The sequence below is a fragment of the Mustela nivalis genome, assembly GCF_964662115.1.
Source record: "Mustela nivalis genome assembly, chromosome: 2".
Taxonomy (NCBI): domain Eukaryota; kingdom Metazoa; phylum Chordata; class Mammalia; order Carnivora; family Mustelidae; genus Mustela; species Mustela nivalis.
Window position 1 is genome coordinate 110,027,722 of NC_139021.1, and position 23,792 is coordinate 110,051,513.

Sequence of the window (23,792 nt, forward strand, 5' to 3'; positions counted from 1 at the left end):
GGGAGGTTTTATTTGGATTTCATTGAATTTATAGATTAAGTTGGAAAGAATTGACCTCTTAGCCATATTGAGTCTTTCTACCGATGAATATGAACTCTCTCTCCATTTATTTAGATCTTTGATTTCTTCCATCAGGTTTGTCTTCCTGTATATATGTATTGTGTTAGATTTTATACTTGAGTACCCCTTTCTAGGGGTGTATTGTAAATGGTATTTTTTTCATTTGAAAATATGGAATTCAATTCTTTATTCAGATATAGGAAAATAGTTGACTTTTTTATATTGACCTTGTATCCTATGATGTTTTGGTATTTCCTCATTACTTCCAATAGTTTTTTTTTTTCTTTTTATAAGTTACTTGAGATTTTCTACGTAGACAATAATAATGACTTCAGATCGAGTTTTGTTTTTCCTTTTCAGTGATACACCCTCGTTGTCTCATGCCCTCTTTCCACCCACCTTCCCTCTAGTAATCACCAGTTTGTTCTGTATATTCGTGAGTCTCTTTTTTTTTGTCTCTTTTATGCTTTGTTTTGTTTCTTAAATTTCACATATGATTGAAATCATAGGATATTTGTCTTTCTTTGACTTATTTTATTTAGTTTTATACCCCCTAGATTTATCCATGTTGTTGCAAATGTTAAGATTTCATTCTTTTCTCTGGCCAAATACTATTCTATTAGAGATCTGTCTATCTATCTATCTATATATATATGTCATGTCTTTTTTATCCATTCATCTATTGACGGGCTCTTCCATATCTTGCTTACTGTAAATAGTGCTGCACTGTAAACGTATCTTTTCAAATGTTTTCCTTTTCTTTGAGCAAATACCCAGTAATGGAATTACTGGAACATATGACATATGAACATATGACATATGACAGTTCTATTTTTAATTTTTTGAGGAACCTCCCATTGTTTTCCATAATGGCTGCACCAGTTTTCATCCCCACCATCAGTACACAAGGTTCCTTTTTCTTCACATTATCACCAACTCTTGTTCTTTCTTGTTCTTTTTCTGCAGGCAGAGTCCCAGGGTGGCAGGAGGAGTGGGCGTTGTCGCTGGGGCAGCCCTCCAAAATGGGTCAGGTGACCTTTCAAACTCTGGGGAAGTGAAGGGTTCCTCACATCACAGCAGCACGTAGGCGGGTTTTTCTGGACCCTTCAGACAACCTGTGTAAGACGTGAGGATGAGTGAAATGCGCTGCCTGCAATGGTGGTTGTGTTGGCTTCTGGGGCTTCCGTTCCGAGGGGATATTCAGGGCGGTGGGGTGGGGGCTAAAGGGCAGGTTATTTGGGGCCGATGTGCCTTGCTTCTGAGGGGAACCTGTGTTTGAGCAGGAGGGTGGGGGCTGCAGTTCGATCTGGCACCTGGGCCCACGTTGGTTACCACGGTGGTTGGGTTGAGGGGAGCACAGGGCCGGCCGGCTGGAGTCTGCGACCCTTCAACTGCCTTCTGACGGCCTGCACCCAGAGCCCGGGGTACCTGGGGCAGAGCCAGAGTACCAGGGCCCAGGCAGATGCTCATAGGAAAGGACTGGAGCCAGGGAGGGAGGGAGGCAGGCAGGCCCAGGCAGCCACGGCAGCCAGCCAGGTCGCTGGGGTGCCCAAGCCTAGCTCTACGCTCTGTGCTTTATTGGAGGGTTGACGTTTATCAGGGCAAAATGCGCACAGTGTGAAGTCTGCCTTAGCCACGACCCTATAGTGGAAGGGTGTTGGGGAAGGGGAAGGTAGTTGTTGTTGTTGGGGTTTTTTTTTTTGGTTGGTTTTTTTCTTGTCCTGTGTTGAGTTCTGGAAGCCAAATCTCTAAGCATGTATTAGGGGAAGGTCTTCCAGCAGCCATGCTAAGACTTTGACAGATGGCAGGGCCCTGTGATTTTGGCCTTTTTGAGCCTGCACTCCCTGCTGGGAGGGAGGGGCCTGCTTTCCGTTATGGGTGACTCTGTGTCTCCCCATGTGTGGGTCTTGAGACCTCGACTGAATGCTCTCCTTGTTTTTACAGGTGGTGCTTCGAGGCTCAGGGGACGTGGCCTCCTGGGCAGCATCCAAAGCGTCTGGCCTCTGTCTCTTCAGTGCAGATGGAAGTGCAGCACGTCCAGGAGTGTGACCGCTGCCATTTCCCTGTTGCACGTGCATCGCAGTGGTAAGTTGTCTTGGTTCTGAATCTCCCCCCTGGGTTGAGGTTCAGGCCTTGACTTGGGTGTCTTTCTTGCCGGCTTCATCTCTCTTCCGGAGGAAATGATAGCCTCTTCTTGTTGATTAACTTGGAGATGTACCCTTAACCAGAATGTCTAGAGTTGGCTGTGTGGGAAATTTACTTCTGGGCACATATGGAGAAGGCTCTGCAAGTCCCTGCCCCACACAAAACCTCTGAACTCCATGTTGCCCCTGGTAGCAGAGTCCCGAGTTATTGCAGCCTGACTTAGTAAGACACACGACTGACTTAATAAAAAATAAATTCTTTTATATAAAATAAAACTTAATAAATAAACATTATCTCGACCATCGACGTTCTGCCCACACTTGCTTTATTGGAACATTCATCTAGAGCCACGAATCCCGGGCATCTTTACAAATGTATGTCTGAGTGGACTTCGGCACACGTTCTCTCTCTCTCTCTCTCTCTCTCTCTCCTGTTTCTTTTTGGTGGGGGTGTGGGAGTTGCAGAGGATGAGAGGGACCCTTCAGCAGGCTCCCCATGCCTTCCATAGCCTGACTCCGGGCTCCGTCCCATAACCCTGACATCATAAGCTAAACTGAAGGAACGTCGCAGGCATTCCTGGACAGGCTTTGTCTTTATGGAAGGGAGTGTAAGAACCCCCTCCTGTTCTAAAATCTTCCGAATCGGGGAGTATTTCCATGTCTGCTGTGGTCATACACCCTCTCGGGCCCAGAGATACGTAGCTGACTTGGTGGTGGAGAAAAGCCCTTGGCTCCCACGTTCTCATAGACGGGGAGGAAGCCCTCACTGCCTGATGCTGAACTGTCGAGGTTTTCGTGCCCTGGTCCTCACAGGTCTTCCAAAGAACACCTTTGTATGAGATGAAATTAATTTGCAAGCCCCCAGGTGGTGCAGTTGGGTAAGCATCTGCCCTTGGCTGAGGTCAGGATCCCTGGATCCTGGGGGATCAAGCCCTGTATTGGGCACCCTTCTCCGTCTTCCTCGCTGCCCAACCCCGACTGTTCTTGCGCCCTGCTAGCTCTGTCACTCTCCGATAAGTGAAGTAAATAGAGATATTTCTAAGCGTGTAATTAATTTGTAAATCCTTTGCACTTTGTGAGGACAATATTAGTAGAATGAAGGGCGTGAGAGGTAGATCACAAACCATGTGTTTGTTGAATCTTGTGACCATTCATCCTTGCGATCTACCTACATGGTTAGGTTCATGTTTTCGTGAACATCCATTGATCGCCTGTGTTCTGAGATTCCAAGCTCACCCTCAACTTGATGTTCTCATGGATCCCGGGCAGCGTTACTTCCTGTGACCCCACTTGCTAGCAAGAGACAGTACCTGTGTCAGTTGTGAGAGGTCGTAAAGGAAACGTCCCCCGTTCTTACTTGGCACAGTGTGCAGTGTTGTGAGACCCGCCTGTTTGGTGAGACTGGCCTTTATGCAAGTACTGCTGGATCGGAGCAGATGTGCTTGATTTCTGGCTATTGGTTACTGGAATAGCACATTCCGCATCCCTCAGAACGGGGCCCAGCTGTCTGTGTTTGCAGTGTCTGAGTTTGTATCTCAGTGTCACCCCGAGGAATTCCTTGGGAGGTAGTTGCCCAGTGATTCTCTGATGGGAAGAATTTCCCCTCGTTGCGTTGGGATCAGTGATTCCTCGGTGTGAGGGTGTCATTGCTGGCTAGGGAAGAAGGGATAGCTGAGCCCGTTCCTTTGCTCATCAGACTGGGAGGATTTTCCTGTGTGCGAATCCTCCCAGGTCCTTCCTGGGTTGGCTCCGTGAGGAATGGGATTCCCATATGGGATGTCCTCAGCAGTCAGCCACAGTGATGATGCAGGGGTCCCAGGGGTGCCTGCACCTTCGCTCCCGTGTGAGGGATGAAGTACAGTCTGAGATGGTGGCGGGAGCCTCAGGCCTGAGCCCCACCTGAAGCTTCTCCCACCAGGGTACCGCTCCAGTGACTCTCCCCGTGTGAGTTCTCTGGTGTTGGGAAAGGGCCCACTTCTGGCTGAAGGTTCTGCCTCAGTGACGGGAGACAAGGGGTTTGTACTGTGTGATTTCTGTGGCGGTGAGCAAGGTGGGCGCTCTGGGTACAGGTGGGGCCCCAGTAATGACAGACAGATTTCGCTGCTCTGAGTTGTCTGGTGTCCCCAAATGTGAGACCTGTATCAAACGGCTCTTCCACGTTGACTGCATTTGTCGGGGTTGCCGCCTGTGTGGATCCTCAGATACTGGCTAAGGGTGTGGCTGGCCTAAATGCTTTCCCCTGAAGATGGCATTCAACCGGTTTCTGTCTGTGGGAATGTGCCCATGGCCTCGAAGGGATGCCTGTTGCTGCGAGCTCTTGTGCGGCCATCCCAGCACATGGCTTCTACCCCGTGTGAGGTCCTGGACATGAAGAAGAGCAGAGCTCTCTGAAGGAAGGGTCTCCCACCTTCGTTCCATCCCCGAGGTGCGTCTCCGGTGGTCTTACTGTGTACAAAGGTGAGCACTGCCCTGGGGTGGTTCCCCCTATGTGTGTCATGTCTCCGTTCCTCAGAAGGGTGAGTTCTCTCGTGTCTCCCGAGGTTAGTGCCCCGACTAAGGGCTCTCCCACACTGGGGAGACGGGTGTGCTGCGATCCAGGATGAACGAGCTCTGATTTCCCTGGCACCAGGGACACATGGCTGAGGCTCTTCCACATTATCAGCAAATACAAGGCTTGTCTTCCCAGGACACAGCACACCCGGAGTGAGGTGAGGCACGTGAGACATCTCCGTGCTGTGCCCCAGCATTGCCCGTGTTCCTGTGCAGTGTGAACCCTCTGCTAATGGCCAGAGCACGAGGGGCTGTGGCAGGATCGCTCCCTCACGTTCCTCCCTTCCTGACTCAATGAACGCGTTCCAGCCCTTCCCTTCAGGAATGGTCGCTGCGTCTACCCCTGCAAGCCACTTGTAGTCGGGTGCCTTGTTCCTTTCCGGAATTCAGATAGATCTTTCTACATGGTAGCCTCACCCCCACGTCAACTGCTGATTAAATGAAGTTTCCGTTTCAAAGACTATATACCCGTGAGTCGTGCTGAAGCCAGTTGACTTTTCCAGTCACTCGGGCGGCGGCTTGACTCGAGGCCCATTTCAGCCGAGAAATGAAACTCTTCAGGTCTCTGGTGGGACAGCCCGTATGCTCAGGGTCTTGGATGACAGGGGATTGTGGGGAATGCTTAGCGTAGCCCGTGTCCAGCTCTAGTGTGGAAGGCCAGGGTTCATGACCCTGAAGCTTCCCATTGACTTGCAGAGAAGCCGACCTTTGAGATGCCCCCGTGTGGGTCTCCCTTCATCCTTTATAATAGGGAACGAATTGCCGTGAGCTCCTGGGTCTTGTACACAAAGAGTGAGTCCCGGAACACTAGATGAAAAAGTACTGAAGTGCTGTGTGGGGACTAACAGAACAGAAGGAGAAAAGGAAAGAGGGGGAGGGAGGAAGGAATACAAAGAACGAAAAGATCATGTAGGGAAGGAAGGAAGGGAGGGAGGGAGGGCGGGCGGCTTGAAAAAGGAAGAAGAGAAACTGGTAGAGAGGCATTAGGGGAAAGAAGAATTTTGAAAGTTGTGAGACAAACATCTGAGACTTAAGATTTGAGCTTGAGGACAAAGGAAAGGAATGGAGTCCTCTACTCAGGAGCAGAAACTGGTTGTAGCGTGTTGGTGATGAGAACCTATGGACCAGATAAACCTGCGAGACAAAGAAAGTGAGGATGGGAGGCTGGGGAGTTTCAGAAGGGCAACGTCCGCCACGTCGAGGACCGAAAGAGGGGCCATGTGAGGGTTTGAGTGCAAGAATCACAGAAGGGTCCAGTCCTCGGAGGACACAGAATGTGCAGTGGGTGAGGTGGATGGAGTCGGAAGAGTTGACAGAAATGGGCCCAACGTGTTGCAGGGTTGTTTCCACAGGAGCCCTACAGGAGACAGGACTGATGTAGGAAAGAGGTTAGCATTCAAGGCCGATGGTCAAGAAAGAAGTCTTGAGACGGCTCTGCTGGCAGGAGGTGCTTTTTATTAAGGCACAGGGATACGACCCTTGGGTAGAAAGGGCTGCTTGCTGGGGTCGTGACAGGAGGCTGACTTTCTGGGATGGCATTGGAGGAGGTCAAGCAAAAGGGAGGTTTTGCAAGAATGTGGCAGGAGGGCAGAGGACACCGAGGATACAGTTGACTTTGCTCTTGTGAAGGGAAGGTGGTTTTTCCTGCCAGGAAGACATGAATTGAAAGATGGTGGGGAGCTTCCTGGAGGAATGTTACCTTCCTCCTCTCACAGGTCCATCCCAGGGACTGCACGTTTGAAAAGAAACTCTGTCCTACGGACATTTCCTTCAGCCTCAGCCTCCCTCAGTGTCGTGGAGGGGAGGGAGATGTCAGGGCTTCAGGAAACGGAGATCCGGGCCTCTGGCAGGTCGCTAGGCTCTCGTTAAGCAGGCCTCTTCCTGCAGAATCAGGAGGACTTTTACAAACCGAGGGAGACTCCGGTCTTGCCGGGTTTTGATCTCCATCTGTGGAGAATCTGTTTTTTCCTTTCCTCAGCTTGAGGGCAGTCAGAGCGCCTGAGGGATGTCCCCCGTATCACAGGTTGGGGGGCGGTGTGGTGTGCCAGCTCCTGCTTGGCGCTCAGCTAGCCTTCCCCTCCCTCCTCGTGTGCCCCTGACCATTGCGGAGCCTTGCGTGGTTAAGGTTGTTGAAGGAGGACGGTCTCATCTTCTGTAGCTTCTTCCTGCTGAATAGGGGCGTAGAGCTGTCCCTCCGCGTGGGTCGTTCCTGGTCAGGTGGCAGAGGCCCAGCTGGGGGAGGCCTCTGCTGTCTGAGTTGTAAAAGGAAGAGGCCGCTGAGTGCAGGGGAGAGCCTCTCCTCCCTAAACCTCTTGCTGCTGCCAAACACACAGGTTGAGCGGGGCCCGTTTTGTGGGGCTGCTGCCAGTGTTGAGCCCAGCATTGGTCACAGTCCTGTGCGTCGAAGCGACGGGGGCGGTTCCGGTGCGGCACCCTTGGGGAATCCAGCAGGGGTAGGGCTGCTGGCCCTCGAGTCGATCCCAGGGTGGTCAAGGGGCCCTGGCAGTGCCGCTTCGTCCTGCATGTGTCATGCTCTGCAGGGTTGTCGGGGACTGCAGGGGACAGCGGGAGGAGGAGCAGCCCCTGCAGCAGACAGGGGAGACAATGGGAAGGCTGCTGTCCCGCCCAGTCCCAGGTGGGCCCAGTCTCCCCACACAACGGACTGTTGTGGGCCCAGGTGGTTGCCTCGTGCTCCAAGTGTCCCGTCATCGGCAGGGCCCGGGCAGCCAACTCTGGGTGTGGTGGCCGACTCAGAGGGTCCTCTCATCTCGTCCTCGGGGCTCCAGTGCCGTCCTCTGGTGGGCTGCCCAGAAGTCTTCTCTTTGGCCTACGGAGGTCAGGCGTAAGAGAGTCGTTCCTGCAGGCGTGTTTCCCTGTACGTTCACGCCGAATCCTCCTCCGGGCCCAAATCGGAGCCGCAAGTGGGGCCCCAGGGCCGTCCTGGCTCCCTTTGTTGGAGCACCCTGGGAGCCTCTGGTGCCTCGGGGTGGTGGGCACACTGTCCTGTGGCGCAGCTGTGGAGACAACGGGTAGAGTGGTGTGAGATAGCGAGTGGCGTGTGGCCTGGGCCTTACCAGAGGCCTGTGGGGTTTTGCGGGACGTGTCTTCTGAGGTGTTGAGGTGGAGGTTTTCCTGCAGAACCCATGCATGACCTGAAGAAAGGGGAATTTCCTGTGGGCCCCCTGGGGCTGAATGAAGGCTACACTGCCAGGGTCCCTCAGGCCCCTTCCCTGAGCGTCCTCCTCCATGACGGCGGGGTCCTCCTCCTGCTGGGCTGTCCCTTCCCCAGCCTCTCTGAGAGCCCTGGACGTGCCCTTTTCTGTGGGGGGAGCCTTTGCCCACATGAGTGTTGCAGGTGGCGTGGCAGAGACGACGTGCTCCCAACCCCCATGGGAAGTGAGTTCGCACAGTCCACGGGCTGTGGGCAGGTGTTGGGCAAGGTGGGAGTAGGCAGGGTGGCCTTTCCCTGGTGGGTCTCCCCTGCCGACTGAGGGATCGAGGTGAGTCTCTAGAGTATGAAACTCACAAAGCAAAATGTGCCATGAGGGGACCCACTACCTCCCACGAGGCATCTTGGAGGCTCAGGGGACTGGAGGTGTTGGTTAGATCGTATGGGAGTGGCCGGCGGACATGACTCATCTGGAGACCAGGCCCGACTCCCCGCCCACAGGGATGCAGCGCTGGGAGGGGTGAGCTGTCCTGCTCCTGTGAGCCCGGGGGCCTGTCTTGTTTGCTCATTTCTCACGTGCCTGAAGTGGGAGATGAGGCCACCCCACCACTGTCTCTTCGCGACTAGTGTCGTCCGGGAGCAAGCCGTCTGCTGGCTTTTGCAGGGTGGGAGGGCAAGGCTTGTGTCGTGCAGAGGGAGGGGCTCAATGGGGGGCGAGGAGCCCTTTGCCAGAAGGTCACTGTGCCTAGGCTGCCTGGGGTCCAGTCCCTCCAGGCAGCCAGGGCCCTCCCTCCAAGATCAGCAGCTCCTGGACGACAGCGCCCAACCACCACAGGGAGTCGCAGGGATCAGGTGGAGGTTCCCCGTGGGACGTTCTCAGGACCTCCTAGTGCCGCAGGGACTGGGATATTCCTCTCCTCTCCTCTTTGTGGTCAGAGACTAGGGCAGCACCCCGGGTTTTGTGCTGTTTGCTGAGATACCCACAACAGGGACAGGGCAACGAGAGAAAAGATGTGTCCATGTTCACCGGCCCCTTTTCCTGCCCGACTCACCCCGTTCCCGGGTCCTCCTCTTCTTCTGCTTCCCTTGTCGTTTGCGCCAAGTCCACTGAAGGAAAGTTTCTTGAGAGCTAAGAGCAAGAGCAGAAGTGGGCATGAGCACAGACTCCCCGGCATCAGAGAACCAAGTGGGGACACCCAGGCCCAGCCTCCCTTCCCGAGGCCCCTCCAGCCGGGTGATCCGTGCCCTGCCGATTCCCAGCCCTCCTCCCTGCTCTGCTGTCCGGGGCTGCTTCCCAGAGTCCACGGTGAGGGGTCAGGGTGATGGTAGGAAAGGGGTGAGGAGAGCTTCCCAGGGATTTCATGCAGCAGTTCCCATGCAGAGCCCGAGTGCCTGCCAGAGACGAGGACCTCCGGGGTTGGCGTCGTCAAAGCAGGGAAAGGGGAAGAGCTGGGCGGAGGCACTTAGGGACAGAGGAGAGAGGAAGCCCAAGAGATGGAGGTGGAAGTGAATTACAGGCGCAGGTTGGCTCCTTCCATCGGAATCGCCTTCTGTGGAATCCTTCTTCGGGTTAGGGAGCAGCGAGGGTGCTGGGGTTGGCCCTGAGAGAGAACAAAGGGGAGTTAGTGCAGGTGACGACCCACGGCCTGCTGCTCTGGGGATGCTGGGCTCTGCCCTCAGTGGGGTGCGTCCCTAGCTCTGAGTCCTCCCTGGCCTTGGTCGTTTGATCTCCGCAGGGTACAGGGGGGTCTCTGGTTGCCCAACTGTTCTTCCCACCTCCGATTCTCTCCAAGACCCGGAAGCCTGGCTGTGTGATCCTTTCCCTCCTGGAGGCTGTCACTGTCCCTAAGACTGCCTCTGCGGGACTTTGTCTTCCTCTGTCCTTGTTCCTGTCCTTCCCTGCTCTCCTTTGTCGTCCTCCTCCTCCTCCTCCTCCATCTCCTCCCCTAGAGATGCTCCATGTCCTTCCCCCTGCCAAGCTCCACCAGTCCTATTGTTGTCCAGGAGGGGGCCACCAAGGAAAGAGAGGAGATATCCTGGGTCCCCTGGAATCAATCCCCCGATCCGTCTGTGCTGGGAGCAGCTGTCATGGGTCTGGGATTGCTGGGGAAGTGCCGGGAGAGATGACCCACCACGTCCCCAGAGCCCATGTCTGCCCAGGGACTGGGATGACCTTCCCAGGGACGTGTTTCAGGGAACGCAACACCCTCTGTTTCCCTAAGTGTTACAGAGGTTGAATGGTGACAGGAGCATGGGAAATTGTGCAGGCGCCCTCAGCTGTTCAGGGCTGGAAAACGTCCAGCGGTGTGGTTACTGAAACACGGGATTCCTGCCAGTGCTCCTGCTGAGGCTTGCCAGGAATGGACGGGGTCGGGGTGTGTGTAGGGCCCTGGGCAGGCCTGAGGAATGTTTGCCGTTTGGGCATGCCTAGGGAGTGGGGAGCATGGCCAGGGCTGTGGGCCAGCGAGGTGGGTTTGTGAGAGGAACCATGACTCCCTGGCCCTGCTCCCAAGAGGCTCTGTGCTATGCTTCAGCGCCAGCTAGTGAGAGGTAGAGTGGACCCGGGGCAGCAAGTGTGTGAAGCAGGTCCAGCAGCCCCTTCACACAGGCCCGGGGGACCGTGGCCCATGACAGGGGTTCTCCAGGGCAGCTGCATGGGGCCATCCCACCCTTGGGAACACGTCCCCAGGTCAGACTCGGCTGGGGTGTGAAGGCTGGCAGAAGCTCTGATTTACGGGAGCCTGTGTAGTGAACCCAGGGGAAGTACGCTTTCCCTTCTGCAGCTCTGGGCGTCCCCTTGAAGTACAGCAGCTTGGAGAGAACCAGGATGGTTTGGTAGTGGAGGTTATGAGGGAGAGAATTTAGACCTGTCTTATACCTCCTGGCTCAGACCAGAACGGAGTGTCGCGTAGTGTCTCTTGCCCAGGAGAGTGCGGTTGGGGCCGCCAAGTCCTGAGCATGACTAGGTCTGGGTCCGTGCCAAGAATGATGCAGAATCTCTTGTGCACCATTCCTGAGAGGCCATGAGCAAAGAGGCCAAGCTTTGACGTGTGGCAGTGGCCAAGGGAGGCACGAGCAGCTTTGATGGGAAAGATCCTTCAAGGAGCCATGCAAGGAGTCGAGTGGTGATGACAAACCCAGCCTACCCTAAAGGCCCGTGGACACCTCGTCTGTTCTTTTCATCCTGAGAACGTGACATGAGCAAATCATGCCTGTGCCAGAGCATCGCTTTCCTTGGTGGTTTTTGACCCACCTTCTTCCTTCTCCAGAGCGGCAGGGGCAACCCCATGTTGTTCCCCTCCTCGGTGCCATTCCCTACCTGAAGAGATTTCGTCCTCACTGAAGGAGTAGTCCTCGATGCTCTCTATCAGTAGATCTGCAAGAACTGAAAGAGGAGCAATGCCGTTAGGAGAGAAACCGCCTCACCCCTTCATCCCAGGTGCGTTGAGATGTCTCTGGGCCGTGCAGCATCTGCCTGACCTTTCTGCAGTGCTCTCAGAGGTTCACGGGGCTGGCGGAGCCGGAGCCCTTGGAGGAGACAGGGATTGGAGTTTCATGCCTTCTAATGAGACCAGGACGCTGCAGCAGTCACCTCAGTGTCAGTTCTGCATGCCCATGACCGCTGTCCCCTCCCAGCGCAACCATCAGAAACTCCAGTCGTTATGGGACTCTTGACGTGTGGCTAGTGGGAGTGAGCAACTGGACATTTTTGTTCCCTTGATGATTTCCGTGTACTGCGCTGAGATAATAAATGACTGTGTATGATGGATCCTAGACAGACTCTTTCCTGGATCACTCAGCACTAGACACAAACCAGGAGCGAGAGAGGAGGCCTGCTCTCCTGTGTATTGCTCGGGCATCAGTGGCTGGCTTGACAGGGATGTTGATCAAGGGAAGACGTTCCTGGGCTCACACACACCCACCAGGTGCTGCTGGAGGTCTTTGGACCTGAAGAGATTAAGGTGAAGCCCCAGTTCCTAGAATAAATGGGGAGCGGATTCTGTGCAGCACTGATCTAAAGCATACAATGTGATGCTCTCGGGACAGAGGAGCTGCTAGAATAGATAAGGGAACCATATGAAGAAGTCGGTGGTGGGTCTCTAGAAGCTGACCTTCCAATACCTTGGATGATTCCCCCGAGCCAACAGGAGGGTGCTGGCATACAAATAGGCAGGGGCACCTGGGAGCGGAAGAGAAATGCCCAAGGAAATGCGCTCATGTTGGCATCACGATGCTTCCCAAGAGGACCGCCCAGGAAAAGCATCCTCTTCTGAAACAGTGAACAGAGTGAAAAGGCAGCCCACAGATTGGAGACACCCTTGGCAATCCTTATTTCAGAAAAGGTGTGTTCACTGACAAAAAGGAAGAACAACAAAGAAAACCAACCAAACAAAAGAAGACCGGGATTTCACCAAATGAAAGAATCGAGAAAAAGACTGGAATAGTCTGTGCTGCAAAGGGAACGAATGACTCGGCCAGTCAGACAGACATCGTACGAAAAGATGCTCAACGTAAGGCATCGTGAGGGCAATGCGAATCCAAAGGATGCTGAGCTGTGGCATTGTCAGTTAGGGTGGCGAGGACCCAAACCAGGAATTCAAACCCAGGACCCATGTTGGAAGGAGGCAGAAAATTAGAGACTTTGTATGCAATTCATGGAATGCAGACTGGTGCAACTACCCTGGAAAAGCCCGTTGAGTGTCCTCGGAGAGCAGCGAAATGTACTCCCGTGGATTCCGCGCATGCGAGTGAGAAAAAGAGATGTTGGAAAATCAGATTCTGTTCCAATACATGTTTCTCATGAGAGAAAGTCTTGTTGTCTGCCAAAGAACCCTGAAACCCTGATTTGGCTCTGTTTCCATTCCCAGGCACTGAACTCCCTTGAGTTGTCTCTTAGCCCAAACCTTCCGAATCTAACAAGGCCCTCTTGCTGCATGGACAGATGGCCAGCGAAATGGGTGATGATTGTTCTGTCACCCCTGTTGAGGTTTGAGGTTCTCTTTGGCCACCTTGCGATGCACAGAGCATCCTTCGTTCCTGCATGGAGGGGGCCCAGGTGCCCCCAGTGATGCTCAGTCCCTGAAGACCACCTCATTCCCCTTGTATAGGACACCTTTTGGACCCACCTCCAAGATCCCCAGCAAGGACCAGTGGTGGGTGTGGGATTTCCCTGGGAGAAGGCCAGTTGCATTCTCAGACATAGTATCTGCAGGGAAATGGTAGATCTCCATGGAGAAACACGGAGTGAATTGGCCCCATCTGTTCCCTGGCCACTACCCCTTTGTGCAGGTCATCCCCGAATGGGCTATTGTACGCGGCTGCCCCGGAAGCCACCTGCAGAAGGGAGGAAGTGTGTCCCCGCACTCAGTGTTTTCGATGAGGTTGGGAAGACGCATCGTGGGGCCTCTGATGCAGAGATGTGTGTGTGTGAGTGCAGTGTCAAGAGGGAGGTGCTGTGACCATTCTTGCCCGAGACCTAGCTTGGCGGGAGAGCCCCATGAACACTGACTCAGTAACAGGGATTGGAAAAGACACACTTGTGTCTTTGGGGCACAGTCTAGCCCTTCCTAGTTATCGACGGGATTTGTTTTCTGGGGGGATTGATGTGTATTTGCAAGGAAAGAACACCTCTTTCAATTGTAGGTGTTGAAGAGTTTTCCCATGAATGGACGTTCATGACGTGACAGTGATGGGAAACATCCCTGAGAACGCGGACACCATTAATTGCCATTTTGAGGGGACCAGACACGTTCGAGAGCACAGCATTCATCCACCTGACACACACACACCAACCCTGCGAATCACAGCACATGGATTCCCATGGAAACAGACCTTGTGCCCATCACCCGATCCTACAGCACCTAAGAGCAGCACGGTAGCTTCCAGGGCCAGAGTTACGAGGCCTCGGGTCTCGGTCCGGAACATGACCCTAGTCTCGTTGCAACAGGATCTGGATTCTGGGTAGCTCTCAAGATGGAGCCTGCAAGGAGGCCCCACCTTGCCCATTGTCCAGGTTGCTCAAAAGCAATGAGTGACTCTAGAGGACAGCATACTTACCATGCTCCTTTTCCATCAGGGCCACCTGTGATTTCAGAAAAGAAAACATGATGAACATCAAGTCCTGCCTCGTCCTGTGTGCACAGCTCTTTTGGTCTCTTGGTGATGGGCAGGGTCATGGGCAGTGATATGGAATCCACCTAGAGGTCGCATGCCCTCGGTCCATTGGTGGCACGGCAGTGTCAGTAGCACCCGTGAAAAAGCTAAGGACCCTGTGGACTGTAACCGAACCTGCTGTTTCCTTCAGGGTCTTTGAAATGGGGTGTCCCTGGCTAAGAGTCGCTCCCTCAAGAATCTCCTCACCAAGGACATTGTACGTGCTGAGGTGTTCGGATCTTATTGCGAGTATCAGGGACATAAGGGATGCTGTACCTCACCTGAAGGAAGGCTAACTTACCACCTTGGTGAAAAATGGGACCTCTCCTTCTGTGCTGTCCACGTCAAGGTCATCGAACAGACTATCGAGGGGATCTAGGTGGATACACACAGAGAGTGTCGGGACCCCGATGGGACTCTTCGGGAATCGCTCGGGGAGCTTTGCTTGGCGTGCACGTGTGGACAAGTGTGTGGAAGTGGGGAGCTCATCAGTATGGACTGAGGTGCAGTGGGCCCTTCCTGGATGGAGGATGAAAGGTCCTGGAGAGGAGCAGGGATGTGAATAGAAACTCTGGCTCCTGTTGGAGCTACAGGGCCTAGGTTGGCTGTGAAATAGTCCATCTCCAAGGCACACCTACTGCCTGCCCCCAAACCTGCACCACCTAAGAGCAGCGCAGTAGTTTCTGGGGACAGGGCCATGAGGCCACGGGTCTTTCCCCAGAAAATCCCTTTCTGTTACTCCGACCCTTCTTCTCAGTCCCGCCGGACCTGGAATCAGGGTGGTTCTCGTCGTGGAGCCTGTGAGGAAGCCCCGACCTTTGCCCTTTTCCAGGTTGTTGCAAACAAGTGAGTGACTCTAGAGTACAGAATACTTACCGCCATCCCCTTCCAGCAGGGACACCTGTGATTTCAGAAAAGAAAACAGTATGAACATCAAATCAGGCTTTGTCCTGTTTGCATGGCTCTTTTGTTCTCTGGGGGATGGGAGGAAGCCCGATGCGGAAGTGTGCTAGAGGCCCGTGAGCCACAAAGTGTGACAAGAGCAAAATGAGTCCTCTGCAGATGCGCCCAGTCTTCCTAGAGGTCCCACGTTTCAGGTCCCACTGGACAAAATAGGTGGTAAGGAGGAATAGCTGCTACCCGTACCAAAGCTCCCTGACCTCCAGATGGTAGGAGATCCTGCTGTGGTTGTCCCAGCCCCCCTGCAATGCCTTCGGGGTTAGGTAGCATTTGGTAACAGATTCTCTCTCAAACTTCTCCCTACCCTGTCAATGGTGCATGCTGAGATTTTTTTTATGTGACCTTGATTTAAAAAGCCAGAAGAGTTTTGTGTCTCCCCCAAAGAAAGGCCAGCGTACCACTCTGGTGTAAAACGGGGCGTCTTCCTCATTCTTTCCTGTTGAACGCTCACCCGCCTGTCCATCCAGCCAAGCTAGGGAGAGATCCACAGAATGGTCAGTCCACTGGTGGGGCTTGGCAGGAAGAGCTCAGGGAGTTTCGCTTTGGGTGGGCGTGCCCGGGAGTGTATGGCGTGGGTATGGACTGAGCAAGCTGCTGCTGCATCGAGAGAGGTCAGGGCAAGGAGCAGGAATGGAGGGAGAAATATTGACTCTGAACTTGAGCTACAGGGAGTGGAATCAGGGTGACCTCTTCAAGCAGAAAGGGTAAACACTAAGAGACATGTTCCATACTGACAGGCAAGTTCCTCCAACCAGCGCCTGTGTCATGGTCATGGTCAAGACCGTTTCTTGGCCGCTCCCACCTATCTCTCACCTCTACTAGGAGATTGTATTTCTGCAGAAGAACACTGTGTGGCAGGGTTGCATTCAATGCAAGCACAAGTACCCTAGAGGTTTTCTATTTGTCCCTGAGTCATGCAGGGTCAGGAAAACCAAAGACCCAGGATTTCTATGTACTGACATCTGACCATTCCAACAGAGTCCCCATCCGCAAAGTGCTGATTCTTCCCAGTCTTTCCTTTCCTGTGGCATGTGGGTGTGTCCTTGGAGTCCGCGGGACCCAGTTTCCCAGGACCCAGCTCCCCCAGTCAGGATCCGGCAAGTTCACGAGAGAGCGGAGGCCAGGCGAGAGGGGCACTCTCTAACCTGGCCATGTAGCAGATTGTCAGGAAGTCGGATCGGGCCCCGAGCTAATGATGAAGCTTTCCTGGCCATTGCCATTTCCCAGTGAGCCTTCCCTCTATGTGCATTCAAGATGGGAGCATTTTTGTAAGGCTGGTGGTGATGTTTGGGTCGACTAAAGTAGCTTCTGATTCCTTTGTGTTTTGACCCTGTCTGAGAAACGTCCCGAGCTAGGACAGATGTGGGCCCCTTCCTTTCTCCCCGTCCCTGTCTGAGGAGACGGAATCCTGAGCAACCCTCCAGGTGGAGCTGTGGTCAGCGAGGAATGTGGTGTCCTAGCGGGGTGTGTGCAGCAGGAATGAAGGAGGTTTGGCTTTGAAACTTTGACCCGTGCCCTCAAGTCCATTCAGTGGGAGATGTCTTCTGGTGAAACGCACGCAGTCCACACACCCACATGCCCGGTCCCGTCGCATCGACCCACGCGAAAGCGAGCCCCAACCCTCCGACGCACCAAGCACACCGCCCGAATGACCTACTGGTTTGCAGGGACTGTAGCACAGGGTCCTGGGTTTCTGCAGGACACTCCGTTTGTTCAGTCCGCCCCAGCCTCTGTTCCCGGGAGGAACTCAGAAGGGGGGAAGCTCTCCAGACCAAAGGAGGAGAGAAAACCCTACCTTGTTGAGTTAGATCTGTCCCCCTAAGGGGAATGATGGGGGTATAAGCATATGGGGTGTATCCAGTCGCCGCCTCCTGCAGTTGGAGAAAGGGAAACCCAGTGAGGATCCCCGCACCCTGTGCACACCGTGTGCACACATCTCTGTGCCCTTGGTGTGTGTCGTAAGCAAGCTAGATGGGATGCGGTCATTGAGTCTATGATCCAGAGGAGGAGGAAATGACCTCCCGAAAATGACCCCCTTGTCCTTGGCTCCAGCATGTTATGTCAAAATTCCCCCATCCATTTTCGTCAGCAACTCATTCCAAAGCCATTTCCCATAGACAGAACGACCTGGTGGGAAATGCTCACGACCATCCATTGCCTAAGCAATGGTGGTGCCCGTCTCAATCTGCTGTCCGTTAATGGTATAAACTCACGGCAGGCTCTCAGCACCAAGGACATGGTCTCTTCCCTCTGGCATGTCCATGCTCAGACACTTTCATGGAAAGAGAAATCAAACACTGGCTGTCCCTCAGAAGCACAAAATGACTTTAGCGAGGTGACTGAGCGGCTCAGACATTGAAGCTTCTGCCTTCAGCTCAGGACCTGATCCTAGGATCCTGGGATGGAGGCCCACATTGGGCACCCTGCTCGAAAGGGGAGCCCGCTTATTCCTCTCCCTCTGCTACTCCCCCTGCTTGCGCTCTCGTGCACTCTCTGTCTGTCTATCTGTCTCTCTCTCCCCTTCTCTGTCTTTCTGTCTTTCAAATAAACAAAATCTTGAACAATGAGTTTACCTGAGGGAGAGTCAGAGTTTCCTCCTCGGCCCTCAAAGTGGGTAGTAGCTCTTCCATCAGGTCATCGTGGAGAGCTAGGAGGATACAGAGGCACCATGAGGACACTGGTGAGGCTGCTCAGGAAGTAGGCGGGGAGTTTGGATGGATGAGGACAGGAGGGGTGTGTGCACGTGTGGGGGCTCGTAGGAGGAACAGGCCGCACTGCTGCCAGGCCTTGTCCTGGTGCAGAGGGGAAGGGACGGGAGAGGAGCAGGGAGGAAACGCGAAGAGGGTTCTTGTCTTTCTAGCTAAAGTGAGCCCGATCAAAGCCAAATAGCCAGTCCAGGACATGGGAAGCCTAACCTGGCTTCTGTGTGAAGACCGAGTCCCATAACCTCTCCTGACTGACGTGCCACTAAGGTGTCCCACGCTGCTGCTTTGGACATCAGCTCTGGGCCCAAGATCCCCACCTGCTGCGACTATATGCATCACGTCTGTGTAAGATCTTGCACAGCATAAAAAGCAGCCTTGCTTGCCAGGCTGCATTCAACCCTCAGGAAAGGAGCCTAGTAGTTTGCTTCACTCATCCTTTGTCTTCAGAAAATGCCATGTGCAACACTTGAGAGCACGGACATCGTAGCTTCCGTAAACAGCCGGCACCGTCGATGAGTGTGATAGATTCCTTCCACTGTTCTTGAGCTGTCCCATGTGTGTGTGTGTGTGTGTGTGTGTGTGTGTGTGTGTGTGTGTTTCCCCTGAAGACAGTGGCTGTCTGAACCCTCCCAGGTGTTCTGACCAGTGGGAAGTTGCTTACACAGAGGAGTCTGGGAGTGTGTGCTGATCGGCTGTAGGCCTGCTTTGCAGGAGATTTGCTCCGGGGATGTGGGTCCAAAGCTTCCACCCAAGCTTCACCTTGATTTCCTATTGGCCAGTGGTGTTTGAGTGTGTGCTTAGAGAATTTGAACGTTCCTGAGGCTTAGGGAAATCTTATCAAGTACAGTCAGTTCCCTCCGTGATGCTTTTCTGCCATTGGTCGGTCGTGTGTACACACTGAGACCGGCTATGACCGATGTTGCCCTGTTCTGTCCTCCACGGGTCCACACGCTTTCCAGCCATGTGGGCTTGAGCATGAGGATGTGGCTTTTCTCTGTGCACTTGACTCCAGGGACCAGCCTGTAATCTTTAAGGTGGGCTTCTAAGCTTGCCCTGGCTTCTGTGTCCATGGAAGCCACTGTGTCATGTTGGGTCCTGTCGGGGACCATCATAGAATCTAGGTATTTGGCTGTGTGCACAGATGCTGATGGCCCTTTGCTAGCTAGCACCCATGGTACATCATGACGCCCTGGCTGAGGGACTAACACAGGTGGGTAGGCCAGAGCAACTTTCAGATTGGAACCTGAGCTCCAATCTTGGCTTTCCAAGTAGGAGGTCACGGGTTTGGACCCTTCATCTCCGCACCATGCCCGTCCCAGGAAATCAGAGGGAAATGTCCTCCAGGTACAGCTGTGGGGAGTAGGGGAAGGAGTATGTAAAGTGTGCCAGGGTGATGAGAGTATTTTGGAAGAGGGACACTGTGATTGTGATGGAAGTGTGAGAAAGATCTCCTGGTAAAGGCACACAATCATGTTCACAAGCATAACGCATGGGGACACACACACACACACACCCACGCACACAGGGCCTTCATCCCACGTGCACACAGATCACCCCTTCCCTATGTACGAGTTCTTCCAGGCCCTGTTTGACGTGGTGACCGTGCCTCACCGGACAGTCTCGGTCAGTATTCCCCAACCCCCGTTCCTTGTTGGAACCCAGAATCAGGGGGCAGGCTTCTTTGTACTCTAGATTTCCTCCCAGAGCCCGATGGTCTTAAATACGTACAGCTGTCCTTGCTCCCAGCGTCTACCTGCGATTGGGGAAAAGGAAACACAGTGAGGATCCCAGCATCCTGTCCTCTGTTGGGCCAGCTCTTTGGTTTGGGGAGGACTTCAGGCAGTTAATTGGATGAGGTACCGTGGTTGAGTCCATGTCCTCCCATCTGAGTTCAAGAGGACCATTTGAATGATGCTGGAGCATCATTCAATCTCCGAAGTCCATTCTGATCAACAGGCAGAACGTTCTCTTCCAAGGAGAAACCTTTTCTGCTGAAGAAGGTGTTTGATCCCATGGAGTTTGTAACTGAGGCTGTCCTGTGTCCTCACCCTTTTTGGGTCCACTGTGTGTAAGAGGTCAGACCCAGCATTCCTCCACGAGGGGAGACTGCTGCCCCCTTCCCCTGGGAGGTAAAGTGCCAGATGTTCATCAAACTCCACTGATGGAAGAAATCAAGGAAGCACCATTTCTGTCTCTGAGAAATCAGAGAGGCGAGCTTACCTCAGGGAGAGTTGGGGGACCTACCTTTGTCCAGCTCCTAGGAAGGTCCTTGGACTGGTCCTCCACAGGGTCTAGGAGAACAGAGAGGAGCTGTCAGGACATTGGCTGCGCTACTCAGGAATGAATTGGGGAGTTAAGTCTGCTGGATGTGGATGCGGGGCCAGAGGGAATGGACGTGAAGGGTGACCAAGCAAGGCCTGACTTGCCAGTGGGCCAACAGTGGTGGACACAGAAACACAGAGGAGGGGAGCAGGATGGAAAAGGGAAATGGGGCCTTGGCTTTCTAATGGAGGGGATGTCATCAGTGGGAACTCTCAGCGTCTGTCTGGGAAACACTCAAGGCACCCTGGGTTTCAGGGCGCAGTCCCCTGAGCCCTCCTGCCCACTGTGAAGCCAAGCCAGCTTGCCACTTCTTCAGCTGGTCATGGGGCCTGTTCAGCTGTCTCCCCTGCACCTCTGCTGTGTGACCCTATCGTTCCTCTATCGTGCCTTGGAGTAGTGGGTTTTTCGGTGATGGAATCTAAGTACTGGGGACGGGTTGTATTTGTTCGTACGTGTCCGTTCAGTGACACTGCTGACATCCGTGATGCTTTGTAGACCGCACTGCCATCTACGGGGAAAACGTTGCCATCCTATCTCATGGCACCTCTGTACCCGTGACGACATGACCGTCCCACCCCGTTTCCTCCCTGCACCATCCCTTCCACTTTCTGGGTCTACGAATGTCCCTACTGGAGTGTCCTCAAAGCCTGGGATCGTGTAATGTACCTCTTTCCTTGTGTGCTTGCTTTCAAAATGTGTGTTAAGTTTCCAGGTTCTATCTGTTTCGTAAAATATTGGAAACCTTAGTTTCTTCTTATGCCTGAATTGCACTCTATGATGTGTATGGATGCCACTGAATGTGTTCTTTCCTCCCGTGATGGATTTGGGGGCAGTGCCTCTCTGGGGCTATTGGGAACCCAACTGTGTGAGACATTAGTGCGCAGATTTCTGTGTTTCCAGAATGAGAAGACGTCACCGAATGCATTGGCCCCATTTGTAGAACGGTAACCACGTGGAATGTATTGGGTACTTGAGTTCCCCAAATGTGGTGAGGTTGTTCTGTTCCTTTGAAGATACGTAGCACACCCATGTAAGATGTGGCTAATGGGCGGAAGTGAAGGGGGGACATCGTGAAACCTCCTGTCATATTCTATTCCATTTTTCTGTTTTGCGTTCCTGGCAAAAAACAGTCTCTTCCTTCCTACACATCTAAGAACCATGTTTCCTGGGGAGACCTATAGGGACCTGTGTGTTCCAGAAAGACCTAAGATCCATCCCTTCAGCTAGTAGACACTTTTTTCCTGTGCCCCTTGGATCCAGTTGGAATGAGGATCTCATCGTGACTTGTGGACTTAAAAGGGGAGGGATGGACGGCATAGAGGGAAATGGCTACCAGTGAAATCAGAGGACAATGTGTCTCAGCAGTTTTAAAAGCTTCGGTTATGTCTGTGCTAGTGAACGACAGAATGCGTCTCCAATCGCCGTAATGAGTCAATCCCCAAGGTACCTTCCTCGGGGTCCTCAATGGTGAAGACCTCATTGTGGAGGGAGAACCGGACTCTCTTCTTGTGGTGGTGTCGTGGAGGGGGCGGCGTGGGTGGGGGCGTCTCCACATCCTCCAGGAGACACTCCCCACAGATTTCTGGGAGACACACAGAAATAGAGAACAGTGTCGGCACCTTGTCGTCAGGAGCCCACAGGGGGATTGGAAGTCCTTTCCTTCTAGTTCATCCGTCTCCTGCCCCTACTCGCCAGCTGCCCAGCAGGCATTCCTCCCTCCAGGTGGGACTTAGGAAGGAGTCACCATGTACTGTGCTCTGAATTCCGCCCCCTCCCACACCCACAGGTTCTGTGGGCAACGGCTTGTATGGAGCAGAGACAGGACAGAAAAGCATGCTACAGAGCGCCATGAGCATGCGTGATAGCCTCGGTCACATCCACTGAGCAGCCACACCTACCCGAGAGTGTTCCCCAGAACCCTCTGTGCTCTGTTTCCCTGCCCTCGGGCCTAGACGTTAGTGTGCCACCACGGTGTCCCAAGTGATTGAGTCCAAGGAGTGCCTGGGACCGAGGGGAGGACTGGATGCTTCCCAGCCATTCGGCAGGTGTTGAGGAAGGGACCACCTAGGGACTCAGCTAGACAGCTGGCTGTGGGTGAAGCCACAGTGGAGGATAGTGGAGGGCCCTGAAATATAGGGTGCCGAAGGGACCGTCCAGAGTTGCCACCCTAATGAAGGATGGATCTGGGACAGGAAAGTCGTCGTTTCCCTGTGGCCGGAGATCCCTGAGCCCCTGATACCAACCCACAGCCCCTGCTAAAAGGTCCTGAAGCCCTGAACCAAGAGCTGCCCTCACAGTCTCAAATTCCTCTGTGCCAGGGTTTCTGTAGGGGAGAGCCAGGGCCACGAGACCAGCCTCAGTGCTCACTCACTTCTGTGTTTGGTGCCCTGACATCAACTAAGTGGTGGTTTCTGCCCAGCGGGGCCCTAGTGAAGGACCAGGAACGGGTAGCTTGAGCCACGTTCCCTCACCTCTCTGCAAGGTCAGCCCAGTCGCCCAAGGCCGTCCTGAAGGCCAGTTGAAGCCCAGGCTCCTGGGGTTCTGCTTGGCTCCCAAGCTGATTCAAACTCCCAACAGTCGCATAGGACCTGGCCAAGAACTTGCTTGCTTTGAGCTCGCCAGTCCCGAGGAGCAGTTGATGGTACAAATGGACATGTAGGTGGCCATGTGGGCTGGGAGTGGTTGGTTTCAGGAAGGAGACGGATGATGCTGAGTGGCCCGCTCTTGCCGTGCGGACTGCTCTGAGGAGGCTGGATGGAAGTGAGGCTACCCTGGCTGGCGTGAGTCCCTCCCTACTCTCTCATTCTTCGCCAGCATCCCCTATCTACTCTCAGGTCTCTTGATCCCCTCTGGAGACTGTAGGTTTAGCAGACAGTCTCCTGTCTCCCTCCCTAGGCCGGGCCTGGAGAACCCAGCCCAGCAGTACCTTTGAGAGCAGCAGACAGTCCACTGTGCAGCTGCTGTGTGTTCTGTCCACCCACCCGGTGGCACAGCCCATTCTCATGCACTCCCAGGCATCAAGCAGACGGCCCGGGAAACCCTGCACATCAACCCATGAGACCACCCCGCTATCCTCCAGTGTCTCTCCTAAGAACAGCTGCATTTCGACCTCTGACCTTTCCTCTCCGATTTTGTCATGTCCATCGGGAAGAGGAGACCGGCAATTCGTTCCCCTCAAATGTGGTGCCTGGGTCGCACCAAGATTCTCCTGATGCAGGGACAGCAGTGTGGCGTGTGACCTGTGTGTTGTCCCTGTAGGACTGTGTCCGAAATGGGCATTCAAAAAGAGTACGGTTTTCTGAACATCGAAGTGCTTTAAGGAAGGCAGCTTCCCCACGAAATCCCAATGAAATCACCCAGACAAACGAACAAACACAGGCATCCAACCGGGAGGGGGAATCAGAGGGGAAAAGCCAAAGAGAAGAAGCCGATCTCTGTGAAAGGGAGGCAGCCAGCTCCAGAGAATAGAATTGAGAAAATCGATAGGCACATACCTATACAACAGCAGTTAAGGTTCCCCATCGTGGGGACTGTTAGTCCTGTTCACCCAACCGCCAGGGGCTCGGCTCACAGAGTGACAGTTGAAATGGAACGTTGGATGCGTGTCATCAGGTCACCGTGGCGATGGCTCATGACAGAACTCTGAGGGTGTCATGGAGGGAAAGGGGTGGGAGGGGGGTCGATGGATGATGGGCAATTAAGGCACTTGTTGTGGTCAGCTCTGAGTGG

General features: G+C 53.8%; 4 protein-coding genes across 7 annotated transcripts in view; 2 read left to right on the forward strand and 2 right to left on the reverse strand.

Moving 5' to 3' along the window:
- The window catches only part of LOC309859861 (uncharacterized protein), a 105,533-nt gene extending 93,682 nt beyond the window's left edge, over positions 1-11,851 (reverse strand). Inside the window, exons 1-4 of the mRNA XM_082721078.1 lie at positions 11,243-11,851; positions 9,439-9,524; positions 8,976-9,052; positions 7,524-7,768 (exon numbers count right to left, since the gene is read on the reverse strand). Coding sequence (XP_082577204.1) covers positions 7,524-7,768; positions 8,976-9,052; positions 9,439-9,461 — 345 coding nt within the window. The 5' untranslated portion in view covers positions 9,462-9,524; positions 11,243-11,851. The remainder of the gene's footprint in view (positions 1-7,523; positions 7,769-8,975; positions 9,053-9,438; positions 9,525-11,242) is intronic.
- The window catches only part of LOC309859831 (lipase member K-like), a 596,159-nt gene that overhangs the window by 108,280 nt on the left and 464,087 nt on the right, over positions 1-23,792 (forward strand). The gene's annotated exons all lie outside the window — the stretch shown is intronic.
- The window catches only part of LOC309859838 (phosphatidylinositol 3,4,5-trisphosphate 3-phosphatase and dual-specificity protein phosphatase PTEN-like), a gene marked incomplete at its 5' end in the record, with an annotated part of 105,600 nt that continues 82,858 nt past the window's right edge, over positions 1,051-23,792 (forward strand). The window contains 2 exons of one of the 3 annotated variants that reach the window (XM_082720972.1): positions 1,051-1,086; positions 2,005-2,145. In XM_082720972.1, the coding sequence (XP_082577098.1) occupies positions 2,081-2,145 (65 nt within the window). Of the gene's footprint in view, positions 1,092-2,004; positions 2,146-23,792 lie in introns of those variants that run through there. The other 2 variants (XM_082720964.1, XM_082720969.1) reach the window with 2 other exon arrangements.
- On the reverse strand, positions 13,881-23,705 carry LOC309859169 (uncharacterized protein). 2 transcript variants are annotated; one of them, XR_014308576.1, is made up of 8 exons: positions 23,558-23,705; positions 21,511-21,645; positions 19,962-20,032; positions 19,470-19,494; positions 17,610-17,683; positions 15,435-16,907; positions 14,953-14,977; positions 13,881-14,451 (listed from the first exon to the last, which is right to left on the reverse strand). XR_014308576.1 is itself a non-coding variant. In XM_082719668.1 (6 exons), exons 1-6 carry the CDS (start codon positions 23,583-23,585, stop codon positions 16,554-16,556), a joined length of 687 nt encoding a protein of 228 aa, XP_082575794.1. In that variant the 5' UTR covers positions 23,586-23,705; the 3' UTR covers positions 15,260-16,553. The 2 variants fall into 2 exon arrangements, 1 of the variants encoding a protein (XP_082575794.1); XM_082719668.1 differs by lacking the exons at positions 13,881-14,451; positions 14,953-14,977 and having other exon boundaries at positions 15,260-16,907.